This window comes from Suncus etruscus, chromosome 9 (assembly GCF_024139225.1).
Source record: "Suncus etruscus isolate mSunEtr1 chromosome 9, mSunEtr1.pri.cur, whole genome shotgun sequence".
Classification (NCBI taxonomy): domain Eukaryota; kingdom Metazoa; phylum Chordata; class Mammalia; order Eulipotyphla; family Soricidae; genus Suncus; species Suncus etruscus.
This window is the reverse complement of record NC_064856.1, coordinates 110,425,012-110,447,717: the sequence shown is the minus strand read 5'-3', so window position 1 is coordinate 110,447,717 and position 22,706 is coordinate 110,425,012. Positions and strand designations below refer to the sequence as shown.

The following is a 22,706-nucleotide window of genomic DNA, read 5'->3' as shown; positions in this document are numbered from 1 at the left end:
TTTTTGGATTTTGGGCCACACCCGGTAATGCTCAGGGGTTACTCCTGGCTATGTGCTCAGAAGTTGCTCCTGGCTTGGGGGACCATATGGGACACCGGGGGATCGAACCGCAGTCCGTCCAAGGCTAGCGCAGGCAAGGCAGGCACCTTACCTTTAGCGCCACCGCCCAGGCCCATGACAAAGGATTCTAATGATTAAGAGTTCTCCAGGAAGATACAAAGAACCAGTAAACGTATGAAAAGAAGCTTAACATAATTTTTCTTTAGAGAAATGCTAATCAAACCCACCATGACAAACTACTTTATGTCTACTAGCTTGCAACAATGATAATTACTGTGGGTGAAGATGTGGAGAAACTGGCATGGCATCTTTGTTTAGTGCTACTAGGTAATTAAAATGTCAATTTGGAAACAGTTTGGAACTTAAAATAGTTAACATTACAAAAGAAGTTAAAGTTACCCTATCACCCAGCAATTCCATCCCTAGACAAATACTCAAGAATTATAAACAAGTTCACAATGTATTCATAACATCAGGTTTCATAAGAGAAAAGTGGAAATAGCACAAAAATGTCCATCAACAAATAATGGTCCACACAATAAAATACTGTTCAGCTGAAGTATTGTGACCTGTTCCAACAGATTTGAATCTTGAAAGCCTCAGGCTCCATGAAGGAAGCCAAACACCATAAATTAGTGCAGGTCTGTGAAAAACCTAGACTAGGCCAATTCCTAGAGGGGAATCTTGGTAGTTTCTAGAGGTTGGGTCTGGGACAGGTGCAAAGGCACAGGATTCTTCTGGTTTGAGGGACACATGGCAATTTCATTGTGATGGGTGCACAACACAATGAACAAACAAAATGAACTTAAGTCATTGATCTGTATTTTTGGTTGTTGGGGTTTACTCCTGACTGCTCAGGAATCACTCCTGGAGGACCCCATGGGGTGTCGGGGATTGAACCTGAGTAAACTGCACGTAAGGCCTGACCTCCTGTACTATTTCTCCTGTCCATGAACTGTACACTTTAAGATGGTCACTTTTATGGGGTTGAATTGAAGTTTAAAGTTTAATCCAGAGGGGGAAATTTTTTCTCTAACCCTTGCAGGGGCTGGAGCAGTGGTGCAAGCGGTAGGGCGTTTGCCTTGCATGTGCTAACCTAGGACGGACCACAGTTCGATCCCCCAGCATCCCATATGGTCCCCCATGCCAGGAGTGCTTTCTGAGTCAGGAGTAACGCCTGAGCGTCACTGGGTGTGGCCAAAAAGCAAAACAAAACAAAACAAACAAAAAACTCTTGCTTGTTAAATCAGATCATGTCTGTAAAACATTTGGTTAGATAATAAAAATTTTCTTTTGAATAGAAAAAGCACTCTTTGGGGCCGGGCGGTGGCACTAGAGGTAAGGTGCGCCTGCCTTGCCTGCGCTATCCTTGGATGGACTGCGGTTCGATCCCCCAGCGTCCCATATGGTCCCCCAAGTCAGGAGCGACTTCTGAGCGCATAGCCAGGAGTAACCCCTGAGCGTCACCGGGTGTGGCCCAAAAACCAAAAAAAAAAGAAAAAAGAAAAAGCACTCTTTGCCCAAGATATGTTGATTTTTCTCCTACACACACACACACACACACACACACACACTCTCACACACTCACTCACTCTCCTCTCTCTCTCTCTCTCTCTCTCTCTCTCTCTCTCTCTCTCTCTCTGCCAGAAAGTCACTATTTTGCTGGAAGAGCATCCTGAAGATCCCATGTTAATGCCATAGGGTTGGATCTGACAGGTTAGAGCTGTCGATTTCAGCCCATTGAGAGACAGCTGTGGTCCATGGCTAGAAGTGCTGGAACTTGGGGGGGGGGGGTTGGGCCACACCCAGCAGTGTTCAGAGGTTACTCCTGGCTCTGCTCTCAGAAATCACTTCTGGCAGGCTTGAGGAACCATATGGGACTCCAGGATCAAACACAGGTTGGTTCTAGGTTGGCTGTGTGCAAAGCAAACAGCCTACTACTGTCCTATCGCTCCAGCCCCAGTGCTCAGGGCTGACTCTTTTTTTTTGTTTTTTTTTTTTTTTTTTTTTTTTGTTTTTTTTTTTTTTTTGGTTTTTTGGGCCACACCCGGCGGTGCTCAGGGGTTACTCCTGGCTGTCTGCTCAGAAATAGCTCCTGGCAGGCACGGGGGACCATATGGGACACCGGGATTCGAACCAACCACCTTTGGTCCTGGATCGGCTGCTTGCAAGGCAAACACCGCTGTGCTATCTCTCCGGGCCCTGGAACTCTTAAAATTAGATAATCTATCATACTGTCACTACAGCAGGTTTTAATTTTTAAAGATGGATGAAAATAAGAAAAACAAAAGAAAAGAAAGATGGATTAGGAAGATGCTCAGTGGGTAGTAATGTAAGCATTGCATTTGCTGGAATACAAGTTTGGTCCCCAGCATCACAAGGACTCCTGACTGCACACTGCGGGGGCTCTGAACCACCTTGTTATTTATTATACATCTATAAAATCACTTTACTGGGGCCGAAGAGATAGCATGGATGTGGGCCTTGCATGCAGAAGGACAGTGGTTCAAATCCCAGCATTCCGTATGGTCCCCTGAGCCTGCCAGGAGCAACTTCTTTATTATTATTAAATATATAATTTCTATTTTGATCATAGTGGTTACACATCTTTCATAGTAATATTTTAGGTACATATTAACATTGAATCAGGGGAATTACAATCACCAAATTTGTCCTCCCTCCACCCCGTTCCCATTAGGAGTGGTTTCTGAGCGTAGGCCAAGAGTAACCCCTGAGCGAAGCCGGGTGTGACCCAAAAACAAAACAAAAAATCACTTTACTTTTTCTTTTCACTTTTTTCAATTAATCAGCATAAGTATCCTTAAATACGTCAACTCAGACTTTCAGGTGATGTATGTTAAACTCTAGCTAATAAAAGTGGCAGGGAAAAGCAGCAGAAAAGAAGAAACTTGGCTGGCTCAGTAAGATCCACAAAGTTTCTCGATAACTGTTGACCGAAATACACCCTTTCTTGTGACTGATTTCTGTTTTATTTGTTTTTGTTTTGTTTTTGTTTTATGGGTCACACCCAGCAGTGCTCAGGGATTACTCCTGGCTCTGTACTCAGAAATCGCCCCTGGTAGGTTTGGGGGACTAATGGAATGTCGGGATTCAAACCACCATCCATCTACATGCAAGGCAGATGCCCTACCGCTGCTGTGCTATCTCTCCGAGACCATGATTTCTTGAGCGAAACTGTGTAAACTGAGACCGCACACCATCTTCTCTGCTTACTGAGTAGTTCTAGGACCCCTAAAAGCACCCCAGGCCCTTGTCAAAAAAAGGAAAAGTTTGGAGCTGGAGCAATAGTGCAGAGGTAGAGTGTTTGCCTTGCATGCAGCTCATCCTGGACGGACCTGGGTTCAATCCCTGGCATCCCATATGATCCCTCAAGTCAGGAGCGGTTTCTGAGCACATAGCGAGGAATAACCCCTGAGCGTCACTGGTCGTGGCACAAAAACAAAAAAAGGGAAAGTTCCCCAAACCCAATATTTCCATTACTCTAGCACTCCTAAAAGTGGTCTCACCCAGGAGATGCCCCAGTCACACAGAGCCGTAGACACAATGCAACTTTGTGCATTAGGTTCCCTGCTGAGATATCTGTCCTTGGGATACTCCTCCCAAACTGCTCAGACTGAACACCCAATTATTCCTCTGACTGAGCTCCCAGCTACCATAAAATCCTCAGACCCAGTCTCCACTGAGAGCTTACTAATGCCTCCCACAGTGTAAACTCTTTGTTTTTTGTTTGTTTGTTTTTGGGTCACACCCAACAGTGCTCAGGGATTACTCCTGCCTCTACACTCAGAAATCGATCCTGGCAGGCTCGGGGGACCATATGGGATGCTGGGATTCATACCACCATCCTTCTGTGTCTAAGGCAAACACCCTACCGCTGTGCTATTTCTCCGGCCCCTCTTTTTTTCTTATCTATGTGATATCAAGGACTAAACTCGGCCTCATGCACATAAGACATACTCAGCAAAAATAAAAGTGCTGGTAGAAGTGCTGGAGGAAAGAAACCCTCATTCACTGCTGGCGGGACTGTCAACTGGAAAATTTTTGAAAATGATATGGACACTTCTTGAAAGATTAAGAATTGAATTTCTATTTAACCTCTGGGCATCTACCCCAAAACTCTACTCAGAAGACATTTGCACTCCTATGTCATTGCAACGTTTTCATAATAGTTAAAATCTGGAAACAATCCAAGTGTCCAAGACAGATGAGGGGAATAAAGAAACAAGGGTATGAATACACAATGAGATTCTTCTAGTTGACTCTAAGATGAAAATATGCAATTTGCATGGATGGAGCTGGAGTGTATTGTGCTGAATAAAGTCAGGAGGAAAAGGACGGGGTTGGAGTGATAACACTGTGGGTAGGGCGTTTGCCTTGTATGCTGCCAACCCATGTTCAAGCCTCAGTTTCCCAGATGGTACCCCGATCTGCTAGAAGCAATTTCTGAGTACAGTGCCAGGAGTAACCCTGAATGCCACCAAACCCCCCCCCCCCCAAGGAAAAGGATACACAGATACAGAATGATCTTTCTCACATATGGGATATAAAGAAGCTCAGTTTGGGAATAACAAATGGCCAAAGAAGGGAGAACTGCCTATAAACGGAGCCCCCGCTCCCACCTTAGAAAGACTGGGGGGGGGGAGTGGAAGCAGGATGAGGTGGTCATTTCAGGGAAAGAACCCTGAGACAATGGTGGAGGGTATGAGGTTGAAATGTTGAATACATGGAATCAACCCTTTCACAGTATTGTAAACCATGATGACCAAAGAAAGATGTACTCTGGGCCCGGAGAGATAGCACAGTGACAGTTGCCTTGCAAGCAGCTGATCCAGGACCAAAGGTGGTTGGTTCGAATCCCGGTGTCCCATATGGTCCCCCGAGCCTGCCAGGAGCTATTTCTGAGCAGACAGCCAGGAGTAACCCCTGAGCACCGCCGGGTGTGGCCCAAAAACAAACAAACAAAACAAAACAAAACAAGATGTACTCTATCCTTCCATTAAAGTAGAAATTTGGGGCTGGGAATGTGGCTCAAATGATAGAGTACGTGCCTTCAGCCATAGATAGAGCCCCACCATCCCATTTGAGTCTACACCAGGGCAATAGTTCCTTTTGTCTTCCTGTTACTGTTCCATCTCCGTCCTCACATGCTTTACTCCTTCCTAGTCCAGCTGTCTGGTTTAAAACTTCACTATTGGCATCTACCTTTGACATAATCTATTCTGTATGAATATATATATATATATATATATATTCAGTCATTCCTTGCTTTTCTCTACGAGAGAGGAGAGAGAGGAGAGAGAGAGAGAGGAGAGAAGAGAGAGAGAGGAGAGAGAGAGAGAGAGAGGAGAGAGAGAGAGAGAGAGAGAGAGAGAGAGAGAGAGAGAGAGAGAGAGAGAGAGAGAGAGAGGAGAGGAGAGAGAGAGAGAGAGAGGAGAGATTATTCCGCATTGCTCAAGAGGTGAGGTATTCTGCTTTACCTCTTCAGAAAGGCAGGGATTTCAGAGGTAAAAGACTGAGCTTGCAGTTTTTCGTTAGAACACTAGGTGTCACTCTTATGCCACTAACAAGCTCGGCCACGAAATGGTTCTCAGGCCACAGCCAAGCCCTAAGTGAAGTATAGAGTCTACTTAGGACTCTTGTGTCCCAGTCCTACTTGCTAACAGTGCTGCTATGCTCGGGTATGCTCGGGACCCAGAAACTCAGAGCAAATCTTAGCCTTGCCACTGACTAGCTGGGACTTGGGCAAATTATAGAAATCTAGCCAGTTTCTTCTTACAACCTATTCATAGGGTCTTTATAAAGATGAAAGTGGAAATTTGGGGTTGGGGATGTGGCTCAAATGATAGAATATGTGCCTTACACATGTGAGTCCCAGGATACAGTCTGTAGCATCACATGCCATGAACACCAATGTGGAGAGCTCGGGGTGGGGAGGCAAGCATTGCTGGGCTGGTACACTCCTGGGACTTGCCCCTCACTACCTCCCCCTGTGGCGATTTGGTGCAAGTTAGAAATCCAATCCATATTTTTCTTTAGTTCTAAGATTCAAGATTCTGGGTAAGACCCTTGAGTCCACGAACCATCTGCCAAATAAATTGGGCTATATACAAGTGGTCTAGAGCCTCGGCACCTTTGCTACAACTACAAAACAGGATAGAAGAATATAGAATATAGAAGCCCATTCTTTCTGCACGCTCACAGGAGAGCAGGAAGGCACAAGCAAAGGACCTCAAAGGCTCAAACACTGTTGGAACAGGCTTTCAAACTAAGAGCCTATGATAATGGCTCCTACTTGCCCCTAGAAAAGCCGAGTTTTGGATGCCCTCCATGATTAGAATAGGCCCCCTGCTCCCAGATATGGTTAAATTATTAGTCCCTAAAGCCTCTGAGTGTGACCTTATTTTAAAAAGGGCCTAGAAAGATGCAATTAAAGTTCTAAAGATAAGATCACTGGATTTAGAGTGAGTCCTCAAGGCAAGGATATAAGAATCCTAATAAGAAAAAGGCAGCGTCCACTGGAGAGGAAGGGGAAAAACAGGATAAGGTTGGAGTGACGCATCCATGAGTTAAGGAACATCTGAGAGAAGTATGACTCCCTAACACCTTAACTTTGAACTTCTGAACTCTAAAAGGTGAGATAATGAATATCCGTGGTCATTTGTTACTGCATCCACAGGCAACCATGAGATTAATCGCTTAAACTAAGTGATTAAGTTAAGCAATGAGTCGCTTAAGTTAAGTGATTAATGGTTCAAGTTGTGGGCAGTAGTTCTCCAGGCTAGAGGGGAACCCGTTAAAAGGAACAGCAACTGTGTTCCTAAGGAAATGTTTCTAGAAACCAAGTATAACCATGAAAACAAGTAGTGAAGAGACTATTTAACAGGGTTCCCCAGTGTCCTTTGCCTTTCAAACCACAAAGCAAAGAAGAATGAACAAATGAACATAAGGTTGTGATTAACATGAGGTGTGCCTGACACGCCAACCTCCCCATCCAATCATGTATGAAGAAGAAGAGGCAGGAAAGATGATGCGGAAACACGGCAATTTAAAAATAAGAAACTTTAGTTTAGGTTCACAACTAATCTTGGAGAATTACAAGCCAAGCCACTAAAATTCATGAGTGACTGGTCCCCCTTTATAAACTCTGGGGTGCACTCAGGAAGGGGCAGGCTGAAGCCTGGCAGGTAGCCGCATCCATAACCCACAGCTGCTACCATGCCAATGACCCAACTTCACTGCATCATGACTAATCTCTGAAGAGAAAACAATCTGACAAAAATTCTTTTTTTTGGGGGGGGAGTCACACCTGGTAGCGCTCAGGGGTTATTCCTGGTTCTATGCTCAGAAATCGCCCCTGGCAGACACAGGGGACCATATGGGATGCCGGGATTCGAACCACTGTCCTTCTGCATGCAAGCCTTACCTCCATGCTATCTCTCCAGCCCTTGACAAAAAATTTTGATACACCTGTTTTGGTTTTGGGATCTTCTTAGAGTAGGAGTGGGCAGCAATCTCCCACTTCTCCCAAACTTCTGGAAGACCCTGAAGCCACACTCATATCCTGCAGTTGTCAACATTTAAGATCATCGGCCCAATTCCCCTGGACACAACACCTTCAAATTCCACAACATTGACAGCCCAGTAGCAAGGCACCATATTAGATGGGAAAGTAGCAAGTAGCACAGAAGCCAACTAATCCCAATAAACAAAACCAACAACATAGGATGCTCAACTGGTAACAAACAGATTGTTGTTTGTTCCTAGTTGAACATTCAATGTTGTCATTCAATGACATTAAGTCACACAATGACCACACTGTGAGATATAACAATTTTCGCAGATTTTCTTTTACTATACATAATTCCATTTTCATCTAGTTCTCACAAGCAACCTGACAAGGAACAGGCGTGGGTGTGGGTAGAAAACTGGGAACCATGGTAGAGGAAATGTTACATTGGTAGTATGATTGGTGTTTGAACACTGAATGCCAGAAATAACTATTATGAACAGCTTTGTAAACCTGTTTAAATAAAGTAATAATTTTTTAAAAGTTAAATATAGGAATTGGAGAGATAGTATAGAGATTCAGGTGTTGGCCTTGCATGTATCTAACTCTGATTTACTCTCTGGCACAGCATATGATCCCCTAAGCACTATCAGAAGTGATCCTAGGGCCGGGCGGTGGCGCTAAAGGTAAGGTAACTGCCTTGCCTGCACTAGCCTTGGACGGACCGCGGTTCGATCCCCCGGTGTCCCATATGGTCCCCCAAGCCAGGAGCAACTTCTGAGCACATAGCCAGGAGTAACCCCTGAGCGTTACCGGGTGTGGCCCAAAAACAAACAAACAAACAAAAAAAAGTGATCCTAGAGCACAGATCCAGGAGTAAACCCTGAGTACCATAAGAGCTTCAGCAAAGAAAGTTAAATATTAACATGGGAATTTTCTATTTCTAAGTACATCTCCAAGCAAAATTAACGCATATGGCTAAAGAAAAGTGGATATGCTATGGCTAGAGAGATAATACAGGAGGAGGTATAGCATTTGTCTTGCATCCTGGTTTGAATCCCAGCACCATAAATCACCTAAGCACCACCAGGGACCACTCATAAGCACAGTGTCCCTGAGCACTGCTGGATGTGTCCCCCTTTAAAAAAGATATGCTGGGGCCCGGAGAGATAGCACAGCGGTGTTTGCCTTGCAAGCAGCCGATCCATGACCAAAGGTGGTTGGTTCGAATCCCGGTGTTCCATATGGTCCTCCATGCCTGCCAGGAGCTATTTCTGAGCAGATGGCCAGGAGTAACCCCTGAGAACCGCCAGGTGTGGCCCAAAAACCAAAAAATAAAAATAAAATAAAATTCCATTGTAGAAATACATATTAATGATTGAGTCTTGTATGGTTGTGGATGGTGAGATGGACGGGGAGGCTTTTCTCTGCCAGCTTGGGCCAGGCGCCTGCATCCCCTTCCAGGTGGCAGGTCTCAGGATTCAGGTAGCGCCAAGGAAAAGACTCACAGCCAGTCATGTTCAGGAGACAGGAAGCTTTATTAACAGGCCACATAAAAGCCACTTTTATGCTAACCTTTTTTTTTTTTTTTTTTTTTTGGGCCACACCCGGCGGTGCTCAAGGGTTACTCCTGGCTGTCTGCTCAGAAATAGCTCCTGGCAGGCACGGGGGACCATATGGGACACCGGGATTCAAACCAACCACCTTTGGTCCTGGATCAGCTGCTTGCAAGGCAAACACCGCTGTGCTATCTCTCCGGGCCCTATGCTAACCTTTTAAGCAGGCTCCATAAGCAGCCCTGCACTTAAACCTGTCCCTGATATCTCCCCATGCTGACAGCCTCTCTAGCCGCTTCTTGCTCCATCCGTCACCCTTCCCAGAAGTGGGCTGGTCTTACCATCAGGTTACACAGGAAGGTGGGGGATGTCAGTTATAGTTGTCTATTAGTGGCGTTTTAAAGATGGGAGGTATAGGAATTAGAATGATTCTGGAGTAGAGAGCTTTTGAGGTTAATGGTAATATGTTCATTGTCTTTATTGTGTTGATCATTTTTTTTTTTTTCGTTTTTGGTCACACCCGGCAGCACTCAGGGGTTACTCCTGGCTCTGTGCTTGCTCCTGGCAGGTACTGGGAACCATATAGGATGATGGGATTTGAACCACCGTCTGTCCTGGATCGGCTGCATGCAAGACAAATGCCCTACTGCTATGCTATCTCTCTGGCCCCTGTATTGATAATTTTAATTTTTTTTTTTTTGTCTTTTTGGGTCACACCCGGCAGTGCTCAGGGTCGCTCCTGGCTTCACACTCAGAAATCGCTTCTGCCAGGCTTGGGGGACCATGTGGGATACCAGGATTCGAACCACCATCTTGCATGCTATCTCTCTGGCCCCATAATTTTAATAATATCCATGCTATCTCTCTGGCCCCATAATTTTAATTTTTTGCAGGGGCAGGAAGGCCTACTCAGTTTCAGTTCAGTTCATAGATTCTAAGAACATGTGCTGCTTGGGCTCTGAGATACTGGGGAATATGCAATGAGCTCTAGGAATTCCCAGATCTGTGGAGCTAAGATGATGAATTAACTAGAAGACAAGGCAGTAACTATGGGATGTGGCTGTGGCTGCCAGGGCTTCTGAAAGTATGGAGTGAGGGAGCTGCTTATCCTCACTCTGAGAAGACCCCAGAGTTTCCAGCCACCAAAATGGCATATCTGGAGGTTTTATCATCTAGGTATATCTGCAGAGATCAGTGGTAAAGTAGTGAAGTTGGGTCATTGGCATGGTGGCATTTATGGGATTTGGGTGCAGCTGCTGAGATTTCAGCAGGTTGGGGACTTGGTCTACCCACCTTCTAGAAGCACCCAAGAGTTTTCAGCTGTACTCATAAGTTTTCATGTCTTGCATCTCTTTCAAGAAGTCTATGGTGCTGGCCCCATAAGCTGACATGGGGGGCAGCTGTAGGATCACTTCTTTTTTTTTTTTTTTTTTTTTTGTGGTTTTTGGGTCACACCCAGCAGTGCTCAGGGGTTACTCCTGGCTCCATGCTCAGAAATTGCTCCTGGCAGGCATGGGGGACCATATGGGACGCCGGGATTCGAACCGATGACCTTCTGCATGAAAGGCAAACGCCTTACCTCCATGCTATCTCTCCGGCCCCTGTAGGATCACTTCTATTTAACTTTTTTTTTTGTTTGGGTTTTTGGGCCACACTCGGCAGTGCTCAGGAGTTACTCCTGGGTCTGCACTCAGAAATCGCTCCTGGCAGGCTTGGGGGACCATATGGGATGCTGGGAATAGAGCTCTGGTCCATTCCAAGTTGGCCATGTCAAGGCAAATGCCCTACTGCTATGCTATCTCTCTGGCCCACTTTTTTTTTTTTTGGGCCACACCTGGCGATGCTCAGGGGTTACTCCTGGCTATCTGCTCAGAAATACCTCCTGGCAGGCACGGGGGACCCTGTGGGACACTGGGATTTGAACCAACCACCTTTGCTCCTGGTTCGGCTGCTTGCAAGGCAAACACCGCTGTGCTATCTCTCCGGGCCCTCTGGCCCACTTTTATTTAACTTTTTTTTTTTTTTTTTGGTTTTTGGGCCACACCCTGTGACGCTCAGGGGTTACTCCTGGCTATGCGCTCAGAAGTTGCTCCTGGCTTCTTGGGGGACCATATGGGATGCCGGGGGATCGAACCGCGGTCCGTCCTAGGCTAGCGCAGGCAAGGCAGGCACCTTACCTCCAGCGCCACCGCCCGGCCCCTTTTATTTAACTTTTTAAGGAACTATTCTCTAAAGTAGTTGTAATATTTTGTACAAAAAGGCATGAGTTCTCATTCTTTCACATTCTTGCCAACAACTTTTGCTTCTTTATTTAATCCAACAATCTGTCTTTTAACTGTGTTGCTTGGACCAGAATTTCTCAAATAGGAGCCATATGGCCCCACTTGCCACTGTATATTACAAGGAGGCATAGGTAAAAACTGCATGAATAAAGATGGCTGTGACACAAGACAGGGGGAAATCAGCAGGACAGAGAGCCACAGAAAGTAAACTAAACAAGGTTGAAAGAGCACCATGGTCTGGAAAAGGTTGAGAAACACTGGCCATTAATATTTAATATTATAGTTGATATGACTGGGTTTTAACTATATCATCTCATTAATTTTCTATCTGCTCATATAGTCCTTGTTCCCTCTTCTTTTTCCTCTTTTCTGCCTTCTTTTTTAGCTTTTTAGGTCATACCCTTTGACTCTCAGGAGTTACTCTTGACTATGGGCTCAGAAATCGCTCTTGTCTCAGGAGACCATATGGGACGCAGGGGGATCGAATCAAAGTCCATCCTAGATGGGTAGCATGCAAGGCAAATGCCCTACTGCTGTGCCATTGCTCTGGCCCTTTTCTGCCTTCTTTTGCATTGAATATTTCTTAATATACTTTTCTCTTTAGAGCATTATATGTTCATAGCAAAACTGAGCAGAAGGTACAGAGATTTTTTTCATATACCACCTACCCTCACATATGCACAGACTCCCCCACCAGAATGGAACATTTTTGCAACTGATAAATCTACAGTGATATATCATTTTTACCAGAAGTCCATAGTTTCTTTTAGGGTTCAACGGGTGTTATTAAATAGATAGCCATAAAATGATATGTGTCCATCATTATAGTATCATACTAAGTAGTTTTGCCATAAAATCCTCCATGCCCACTATTCCTTTCACTGTGGTGCTCTCATATTCTTACCACACTCCTCGCTGAGGTGATGAAACATCCTTTAGTTGCATGGCTCACACACATGTGGCAATAGAGGGCAGAGTGCATAATGTGGTAAAGTGCTGGGACCCAAACAGCAAAGTCACTGAAAATGCTTGGCACATAAGGGTTATATCAGGGATCAAAATCTTGGCTTACATCTGCACAGTAGACATTTTTGCTACTGAGTCATCCCTTGACATGGGGCTGGATATTTTCATATTTCCATTGGTGGGAGGAAGGGCCACCCAAGTGGTGCTCAGGAGGTCCAGGGGCTCCATTGGTGATTGCCTACTGGCAATGCTACTTGAGCTCTGCTGTGCAGGGGGATACCTGGGTAATTCCAGCACCACTGAGGGTGTTCCTGGTCACACCCATAATACCTGGGGCCTCCTGGGTAGCACCAAGTAATGCTTAGGGTACTATGTGGTTCCAGGAATCAAACCTTGTTGGGTGCATGCCAACCATATGCCTCAACATCTGTACTATCTCCTGGAATGCTATTTTCTTATTTTTATAAATGTTCTTGACCTTTGTTACATGATGCTGTTAAATTAGTTGGCCAAAACTTAACTGATTTTGGTTTTGCTTCTGTTGTTTAGCTTTGTCAGAGAGAACAGAGGAGTGTTTGCTGTAGGTTGAATATTTCTTTGTTCCTGAGGCAAACTTCTCAGAATTCTAACTATGATCCATAAATTATAAAGAAGTCTTCTCTACTTAATGGGAATAGACACTATTTCTAGCCCTGTGTAAGTTTTTCAGATGGTTTCCTATAATTCTTCTGAAAGGTTCTTTCCTTGGATATTTCTTTACATGACTGAGATGATTAACCGAACACCAGAAGGGTAAACTCAATAGATCTCTAGTAAGTGTCCATGCTGTTCATTCTTTTTTTTTTTTTTTTTTTTTTTTTTTTTGCTTTTTGAGCCACAGCCTCTGATGCTCAGGGATTACTCCTGGCTATGTGCTCAGAAATTGCTCCTGGCTCAAGGAACCATATGGGACTCTGGGAGATCGAACCAAACTCTGTCCTAGATCAGCAGCATGCAAGGCAAAAGCCCTTCTACTGTGCTATCGCCCTGGCCTCTATGCTGCTCATTCTTCTCTGGTACTTCTCCTGAGGATTGTGGCCTTCTTAGTGTTCCTGGTTCCTTCACTTCAACTGTTCAACTGAAGGGGATCTTTGGGCCATGCCTCTAGAATGCCAAATGGCTTGAGAACTACCATTTCATGTTGTGTCCAGCTCTTTTGTCATTCTAGAAAGCAGTGTAATCCTTAGTGCCTAGCCAAAAGTCATTCTATAATAATTTCTTTTTAGCTGCTGTGGGTCTTATCTGGCAATGCTCAGGGGTTACTCTTGACTCTGCACTCAGAAATGAGTCCTGGCAGGCTCAGGGGACCGACCATATGGGAAGTTTGGAATTGAATGTGGGTCTGCTCATACAAGGCAGCACCCTACCTGCTGTGCTATCACTCCAACCCTCATTCTACAGTAATTCCATTCAATCTATTTCATCTATTCTTCTCATACTTTATTCCCACATATATGTATTTCCATATATATGTGTGTATATATATATGAATATATATATATATATATATATATATATATATATATATATATATATATATATATATATATATATATACCCACCCCACTGATGAAATGGAATTGAGAAAAAAAATGGACTTTAGTTGAAATTTTACTACCAGCTATAACTGGAAACCAAAGATATACAAAATTTCCCAGCTATGATTTCTCTCCCTAATTTTCATAAAATAAAATAAAGAAATAAGATAAAATAAAATCAGATAAAGTTATTTGACCTTTTTGAGTATAACAAATCAAATTAAGGATGCTCTATGTCCAATATGCCTAAAGGTGAATAAGCATATTGTTATGATTAGATAAAGTTAAAAATAAAAATGTCATCACATCTTCACCATTATAAAAGTAACTCTTTGGGGGCCAGAATGATAGCACAGCAGATAAGGTGTTTACTTCGCACACGGCTGACCTGGGTTTAATCCCTCAAATCTGATATGATCCCCAGAACTGATTTCTGAGCCTGCTGGAGTGATTACTAAGTGCAGAGTCAGGATTAATCCCTGAGAGTTGTCAGGTGTGACTCAAAAACAAAACAAATCAAAAGAAGGAGTAACTGTGATTAGCACTATATACACATTAGCTTATTTAAAATTCACAATAAAGGGTCTGGAGTGGTGGCGCAAGCAGTAAAGCATCTGCCTTGCCTGCGCTCACCTAGAAGGACCATGGTTCGATCCCTCGGTGTCCCATATGGTCCCCCCAACCAAAGCGATTTCTGAGCACATAGCTAGGAGTAACCCCTGAGCGTCACCAGGTGTGGCCCAAAAACCAAAAAAATAAAAATTCACACTAAATTTAAAACAATAATTTTGGAGTATCATTTCTATTTTACTAAAAAAATAAACTATGGTTTAAAAAGTTAAATCTAGGTCAGCGTGATAATACAGAGGGTAGAGCAGTTGCCTGCAAGTGACCTGGGTTTGATCCTTGGTACTCAATATGGTCCCCAGAGCCCATTCCTGAGCACAGAGCTAGTTGTAAGCCCTGAGCACCTTTGGGTGTGGCCAAAAACAACAACAAAAAGGTTAAACATATAGTTTTCAATTGCTTATTCATGGGCCAGTGTCAATCTTCTGTAATAAAAAGGTTGAGAATCACAGTATTAAACAACTTCTGCAATGGTCCTCAGTGGCAAACATCAACTGCTTAATCTCTATGCAATACTAATTCTATAAAGTTCTTCTCAACCACAGGCCTCCTTCCGAAAGACTGACCTCAGATTGAATTACCTAAAGCACCAGCATCTATCCATCCTGTATCGCATCAATTAGAGATATTCCCACCAAAACATTTATTATTACTTTATACTTACTTGGTTCACTTCACATGAGGAGTGGTGAGTAAATTGGTGCTGGGTGAGCTCATAAAATGCTTGATTCAATTTGGTCCTAAACTCCTGTGTGTCAGCAGCCTAAGCGGGCCAGAAAGAGAATATACTTTTTCCTGGTACTGGTGACCATGGGAGAAACACCCATAGAATGTGAACAGATTTTTTTGTATGTGAAGAAATAGAAGAATAGAAATAGAAAATAGAAAAAATAGAAATAGTGAAAAGAAATAGAGAAGGCAGGCAAACCACTACATCCTCAGATTGTGTAAAGAGTTTCCTATGGACATAGGGGAAGGATGAAGAAAGTTAAGATACTTGGTATGAGAAAAATGTCTTTCCCTTGCTGTTACCTAAGCATGATCCTTCATACAAGGTCTTTGTCCTACTCTATAGGAGGTAACTCTCTCAGAGTTGCATTAGTTCCTGAAGGAAATGTTATCTTTAAGACAAGTTCCAAGACAACAGAAGTTTCATTGACTAATTAAGGCTGATAGGAGAACTTTACCTCAGATAAGCTTCTTTTTTTTTTTTTTTGAGATGGGGAGAAATGCAAAATAATACTGTTAGCATATATAATATAGAACTGCAGTGTTAAAATAGTGTTAAAGGTAACAGGAGCTCCTAGCAGGCTAGGAGGACCATATGGGATGCCAGGAATCAAACCTAGGTTATTTGCTTGCAAGGCAAGTTCCCCATCTGCAGTACTATCTTTTCATCCCAGCCTATTATCATTTAAATTGTATTTTGTACTGTCTTTTCAAAAAAAGAGTTTCCAGGGGGCAGAGTGGAGCTATAGCACAGCAGTAGGGCATTTACCTTTCAAGTGGCCAACCCTGGACAGACACGGGTTAGATTCCCAGCATCCCATATGGTCCCCTGAGCCTGCCAGGAGCAATTTCTGAGCACAAAGCCAGGAGTAACTCCTGAGCGCCTCAGGGTGTGACAAAAAAAAAAAAAGTTCCCCAAAAGGAAGCAAGGAATAAATATGCTACCCCTTTGATGATACCAACTGTTAACACATATTCCTAAAAGGAAGGAAAAGCATTCACCTTTATTGAGACCCTCTATGTCAGTAAATGAGTCAAGATTTGAACTTGGGCCTTTGTCCAAAACTTGTTAGGGCTCAAGAGATAGTACAATAGGTAGGGCACTTGCCTTGCATGCAGCTGACCTGGTTCAATCTCCACATATGGAGACCAGATATGGTCTTTGGAGCCCACCAAAAGTGATCTCTGAGCACAGGACTAGGAAAAGTCAACTTATCACCGCTGGATATGGCACCCAAAAACAAACAAACAAACAAACAAGCACAAACATACAAACTCAGAAAACAAAACTTGTGAAGTTACCCCATATTGCCTACATGTAGTACTTATGGCTTGATTATTTCTGATGTATCTGTCACCTTGAGTTAATAGAAGATTCTTTAATAAGGAGCTCGGATCTGATCTAATTCTAGTTCTATCTATAACCAGCTGTGTGATTTAGAAGAATTAAAAATCTTATTACTCTTTTTTCCCAATTAAGGCATATCAGTATCCCTATCTACTCAAAAATATTTCCTTTTGAGGATGAAGGTTGGATTGGGGCCATACCCAGCAGAGTTCAGGACTTACTCCTAACTGTGCTTAGAGGTCTCTTGGAGGACCATATGTCCACATGCAGAACAAGTCTGTACTATCTCTCTGGCCCTCAACAAATACTTTTTGTTTATTTGTTTGTTTTTGTTTTTTTGTTTGTTTTTTCAGCCACACCCATTTGATGCTCAGGGGTTACTTCTGGCTAAGCGCTCAGAAATTGCTCCCGGGCTTGGGGGGACCATTTGGGACACCGGGGGATCGAACCGTGGTTCTTCCTTGGCTAGCGCTTGAAGGCAGACACCTTACCTCTAGTGCCACCTCACCAATCCCTGTTTGTTTGTTTTTGTTTTTGGGCCACACCTGGTGATGCTCAGGGGTTACTCCTGGCTATGCACTCAGAGATCGCTCCTGGCTTGGGGGACCATATGGGATGCCGGGGGATCAAACGCTGTCCGTCCAAGGCTAGTGCAGGCAAGGCAGATGCCTTACTGCTTGCGCCACCTATCTAGCCCCAACAAATACTTTTTTTTTTTTTTTATGGCCTTAGGGTCACATCGATGATGTTAAGGGCTTGATCCTGGCTCTCTGCTTCAGGGAACATCTATGGTGCCAGAAATCAAACCAGAGCCTGCTGCATGAAAAGCAAGTGCCTTAACTCCTATACTATCTCTTGGGTCTCAACAAACATTTCTTAGAATTGTTACCACAGGCATGGCACTATGTAGAATCACAGTACGATCAAATGAAATACTGTTTCTATAAATACAGTACACATTACCCAAGAGAGGCAGTAGAAGTCATCCTTTTAAGCATTTCCAATATCATACTAACTTGTAGAGTTTGGAGACAGATGTTGCGAAAGCTGCTGCTGGTGCTTCCAGTCACGATGCTCATGATGGAATTCACAGCCACAGAGAGGGAGGTCTGCAGTGTCTGATGACCCTGGGGAGCAAAACAAGCAGGGGAACCAAAGTTTATAATCATCAGAAACAGGGATCAAAGATTTCAATCAGACACAATCTCAGTCATTTCTTCCCATCCAACACTTATGAAGATAATGACATATAATAAACACTTAGGGATTGACAAATGGAAAACATTCTTCCCTGCCAGAGTGATAACAACACAGACACACATTTAGAAAAGACAATAAGACTCTAGGCAATAAAACCAGTTCACTTGTTTAGAAACAAAAGATTGAAGCTTTGCTCTTTTAGTATGTATTTCCCCCTACCCAAAATGGGGAATGGGAAATAAGAAACATCTTACCAATATTAAATGGAATGAAAGAGTTCATAAAGTCACATAAGAGAATGACATGAATGATTAGGAAAAGGGGGATAATAAAAAGGATGAAGCTCAGTGGTAAAACTTATGCCTTGCCTGCATGAGGAATTCATTTGTTATTGTTGCTTAATTTTTGTTTTGGGCCATACCTAGCAGTGTTCAGGGCTTATTCCTGGCTCAAGAATTTGTACTTGGGAGATTATATGGGGTCTAGGGGATTAAACCTCAGGTCAGGGCCCGGAGAGATAGCACAGCGGCCTTTGCCTTGCAAGCAGCCGATCCAGGACCAAAGGTAGTTGGTTCGAATCCTGGTGTCCAATATGGTCCACCGTGCCTGCCAGGAGCTATTTCTGAGCAGATAGCCAGGAGTAACCTCTGAGCACCGCCGGGTGTGGCCCAAAAACCAAAAAAAAACAAAAAACAAAACAAAAAAAACTCAGGTCAGCCACATGCAAGGCAAGTACCTTGCCTGCTGTACTAGAGCTTTGATCTGAGGTCTTCAGTATTATCTCCAGTATTGTGGGGGAGGATGTGGGGGGGTGGCAATTTAGTGACACAGCATTTTCAGATATGTGGGTAAGATGTATAATGAGGAAAAGGTACATCATCAATTATTTCTTGCTGCCTTTTATTTTGTTCCTACTAACTCAAAACTCACCTAGTAGCCAGTCGGACTAAGGAAACGAGTTACAGGGACCCAACTAAGATAGACCTTGAGTTCCTTGGTCGGGTGCAGTCCAGTGACAAGTCACAAGGAAGAGACATTACAGGAAGGAGGGTTCTCAAGCTCTATCTGCTTCATATAGTGTAGCTTTTTCTTTTCCTCTTTTTTATATTGTTCTGAGGGGCATGTGGTTCCAAGGATCAAACCCAGGGCCTCACAATTACCATTCTAATACTCTGTGCTCTAACACTCTGAGCCATATCCCTGGCTTTAGCCATCGTTTCCATAGAGAACCTACATACCTTGGTAGCCAGGCAATGCTGCTCCAGGGTGCGGTCCACAGTGAGCTGGAGGGAATCTTGTACGGCGCTGTGACTCTCCACGAGGATGCGACTGAGATGAGTTGTTAGCCAAACATGGACGCCTAGGGAGGAAAATGTGGGTTCCCCTAAGTGAGCATGGCCACTTCAAGGCTGCTGTTCCCAGGCTCTGAGTCAGGACTGGGAGGTCCTCTCAGAAGAAGCAGCCACTCTATCTAAATAATAAATAATTGCTTTTCTTGGGGGCAGGGAGGCAACCCTTCATAACAACTTATAAATATAAATAAAAACTCATCCATTCGCAACTGAAAGAGTATTTCAGGAAATGTAAAGGGAGGAGTCACCTTATTTTTTGAAGAAAGAATTGTGGCATCCTGTTTAGTATCTCTCAGAAGCAGAAATAGTTAATCGTATAAAGTGATATTGGTGATTTCCAAGTAGGAGAGGAGGGGAGGGAGAGTCCCTGAGTCTAATTCAGGTTTACCTATTCCTATGAGGATCATGCAGTGATGGTGGCAACCCTTTCAGAGATGCTGTAGAGTAGGATGAGCTAAGTGACAGCTTACAAAGTTGACTAAAAATGTCTGGTGTTTGGTTCTATAAATGGAGACTCTCTCACCATTAACTATAAGTAGCTCTCTACAGAAAATCTAACATGTGAGCGCAACGGGCAAAATATGTCATTAGACAAAAGGCCAGTGTTGATGAGACTGATCTAACAGACACACAACCACCAATTCTCTTGATTGGATAAAATGCTTCTGAATTCAATATTTCTTTATTCTGGGTTTTCTGTTCTCTTCTGAGAGTCTATTCATAGGTATTATTGTGATAAACAGTCAAAAGCTAGCTTGCTTTACTTGGGGTTGCTTTACAAATGAAAGCCAGAAGGAACATTTCCTCTCATGAGGCACTGGTATGTGGCAATTCAGAAACAGCCTGGAACTGGAGTCAGGAAAACAGTCTTTTTGTTTGTTTGTTTGCTTTTGTTTTGGGGCTACACTCAGTGGTGCTCAAGGATTACTTCTGGCTTTGAGCTCACAAATCGCTCATGGCTGGCTCGGGGGATGCAGGGAATAGAACCTAGGTCAGTCGTGTGCAAGACAAATGCCCTCCCCACTGTGCTGTGGCTCTGGCCTTAGGAAAACAGAGTCAAGGTCAATTTTATCACCATTCAGCAGTACCCAAGTTACTTCAGCTTTCTTTTTTGGGGGGCCACACCCAGTGTTGCTCAGGGGTTACTCCTGGCTGTCTGCTCAGAAATAGCTCCTGGCAGGCATGGGGGACCATATGGGACACCGGGATTCGAACCAACCACCTTTGGTCCTGGATCGGCTGCTTGCAAGGCAAACGCCGCTGTGCTATCTCTCCGGGCCCCCACTTCATCTTTCTTACTTTGCCACAGGAAATGGTTTTATCACCACTTGTTTTATATTGGGTATTCTATGCAAAGAAACTAGGGCCATAGAAAAGTGTGTTGAAATAGGACTGAACTGTACATTGTAAGATCCATAGGGATAGTACTGTTACTGTAGTATCATTTTGGATTATCATCTTCTATAATTTGGGCCTAAGAATAGCCTCAAGACATCACTTAGGATCCTTCTGAAAGCAGACATTTAATTTAAAAGCTACAAGTTTGTTCCTAAAACTGCTGATACCACCAGATGCTTTTAGGGTTGTGGCAAAATAACAAGTTAATCATAGAAAGTTACCATGACAGGGTGGGCAGAAGGCCAATGAAGTGATTTTTTTAAAGACACATGGAAACAGGCTGTAGTTCTGTACAATCTGTTTCCTGGGAGCTCTAGAGGAGGCTTTCAGGGATATGAGAAAGAAGGAAGAAGATAAATTACTCTGTATTTATCCATCTCTTGATAGCCATCTTCCTTCATCATTGATATAAGGTTAGTCCTAAAATATCGAGATGTAAGGAGACATATTTTACTTTTTATTTGTGCTTGTTTGTTTCATGGGCCATATCCAGCAATCCTCAGGTCCTACTCCCAGCTCTGTGTTCAGGGGTTGCTGGTGGCAATGCTTGGGATGGTGCAGTCCAGGCTTCCTTTACGTAAAGCACGCTCTCCAGCGCACTGAGCACTCATAATCTCTCTCACCCGATAAGGAGATTTAAAGGGATATTTCTTTTTTTTTTTTTTTTTTTTTGATTTTTGGGCCACACCCGTTTGATGCTCAGGGGTTATTCCTGGCTATGCGCTCAGAAATCGCTCCTGGCTTGGGGGGACCATATGGGACACCGGGGGATCGAACCGCGGTCCGTCCTACGCTAGCGCTTGCAAGGCAGACACCTTAACTCTAGCGCCACCTTCCCGGCCCCTAAAGGGATATTTCTACAAATACTAATGCATAATGGGTTTCAACTTGGTTCAACACTAAGTACTAAGTAACTAAGTACTGAGATATGGCAGCATCTGACTATTACCGTGATCCAAGAATGAAAGATGCCGGTTTCTGAGGAACCAATTCTTTTTTGTTTATTTTTATTTTGGGGCTTCACCCAGAGGTGCTCAGTGATCACTTCTGGCTATGCTCAGGGATGATATGTGGCATTGCAGATCAAACTTGGGTTGGCTGCATGCAAGACAAGCACCTTTTCCACTGTCTTATTTTCCCAGTCCCAGGAACTTGAGTTCTTTTTTTTTTTTTTTTTTTTTTTTTTTTGGTTTTTGGGCCACACCCGGTGACGCTCAGGGGTTACTCCTGGCTATGCGCTCAGAAGTCGCTCCTGGCTTGGGGGACCATATGGGACGCCGGGGGATCGAACCGCGGTCCGTCTCCTAGGCTAGCGCAGGTAAGGCAGGCACGGAACTTGAGTTCTTAAAAGAAATTCAATAGGGCCGGAGAGATAGCATGGAGGTAAGGCGTTTGCCTTTCATGCAGGAGGTCATCGGTTCGAATCCCGGCGTCCCATATGGTCCCCCGTGCCTGCCAGGAACAATTTCTGAGCCTGGAGCCAGGAATAATCCCTGAGCACTGCCGGGTGTGACCCAAAAACCACAAAAAAAAAAAAAAAATTCAATAGGCTTCACAGCAGGGTATGGAGCTATGAGTTATGGTCATGCTATAGAAGACTGAATGTGTGTTCCTTTGAGCACACTCCAAGTGAAAAAACAAGACAGCCAACTTGGAATTGACTTTGATATCACCGAGGCCAACAATCTCATACTCTACATATGAAAAGGGAGGATGCTTTATGTGGCTTGTTTTCCAAAAAGTACTGAGTAAATTGGTTTCAGAATAACTAAGCCCAGGCCTAATTGATTCTTTTTTAAATGTTTTGGTCTATGGGCCATACCAAGCAATATTTAGGCTTTACTCCTGGCTCTGCATTCGGGGATAACTCCTGGTGGAGCTAGAGGGGACTATATGGGGTACCTGGGTTGCCCACATGCAAGGCAACTGCCCTTTCCCTTGTACTGTTGCTATAGCTCATGCCTCTTGACTGTAACCTAACATCCTGCCCAGACAAAGCAACAACCCTGACACCCCACCTTTAACGTCCTCACTGGAAGCCTCAATAGTCCAAGTCTCTATTAGTTTGGCGGAACAGTGGGTA

The 22,706-nt window shown here is 43.8% G+C and overlaps 2 protein-coding genes across 2 annotated transcripts in view; one reads left to right on the top strand and one right to left on the bottom strand.

Moving 5' to 3' along the window:
• SPTBN2 (spectrin beta, non-erythrocytic 2) overlaps nucleotides 1–22,706 on the top strand; it is a 243,066-nt gene that overhangs the window by 90,506 nt on the left and 129,854 nt on the right. The gene's annotated exons all lie outside the window — the stretch shown is intronic.
• C9H11orf80 (chromosome 9 C11orf80 homolog) overlaps nucleotides 1–22,706 on the bottom strand; it is a 97,507-nt gene that overhangs the window by 4,656 nt on the left and 70,145 nt on the right. The window contains exons 10-12 of the mRNA XM_049780882.1: nucleotides 19,112–19,233; nucleotides 17,690–17,800; nucleotides 15,261–15,359 (exon numbers count right to left, since the gene is read on the bottom strand). Coding sequence (XP_049636839.1) covers nucleotides 15,261–15,359; nucleotides 17,690–17,800; nucleotides 19,112–19,233 — 332 coding nt within the window. The remainder of the gene's footprint in view (nucleotides 1–15,260; nucleotides 15,360–17,689; nucleotides 17,801–19,111; nucleotides 19,234–22,706) is intronic.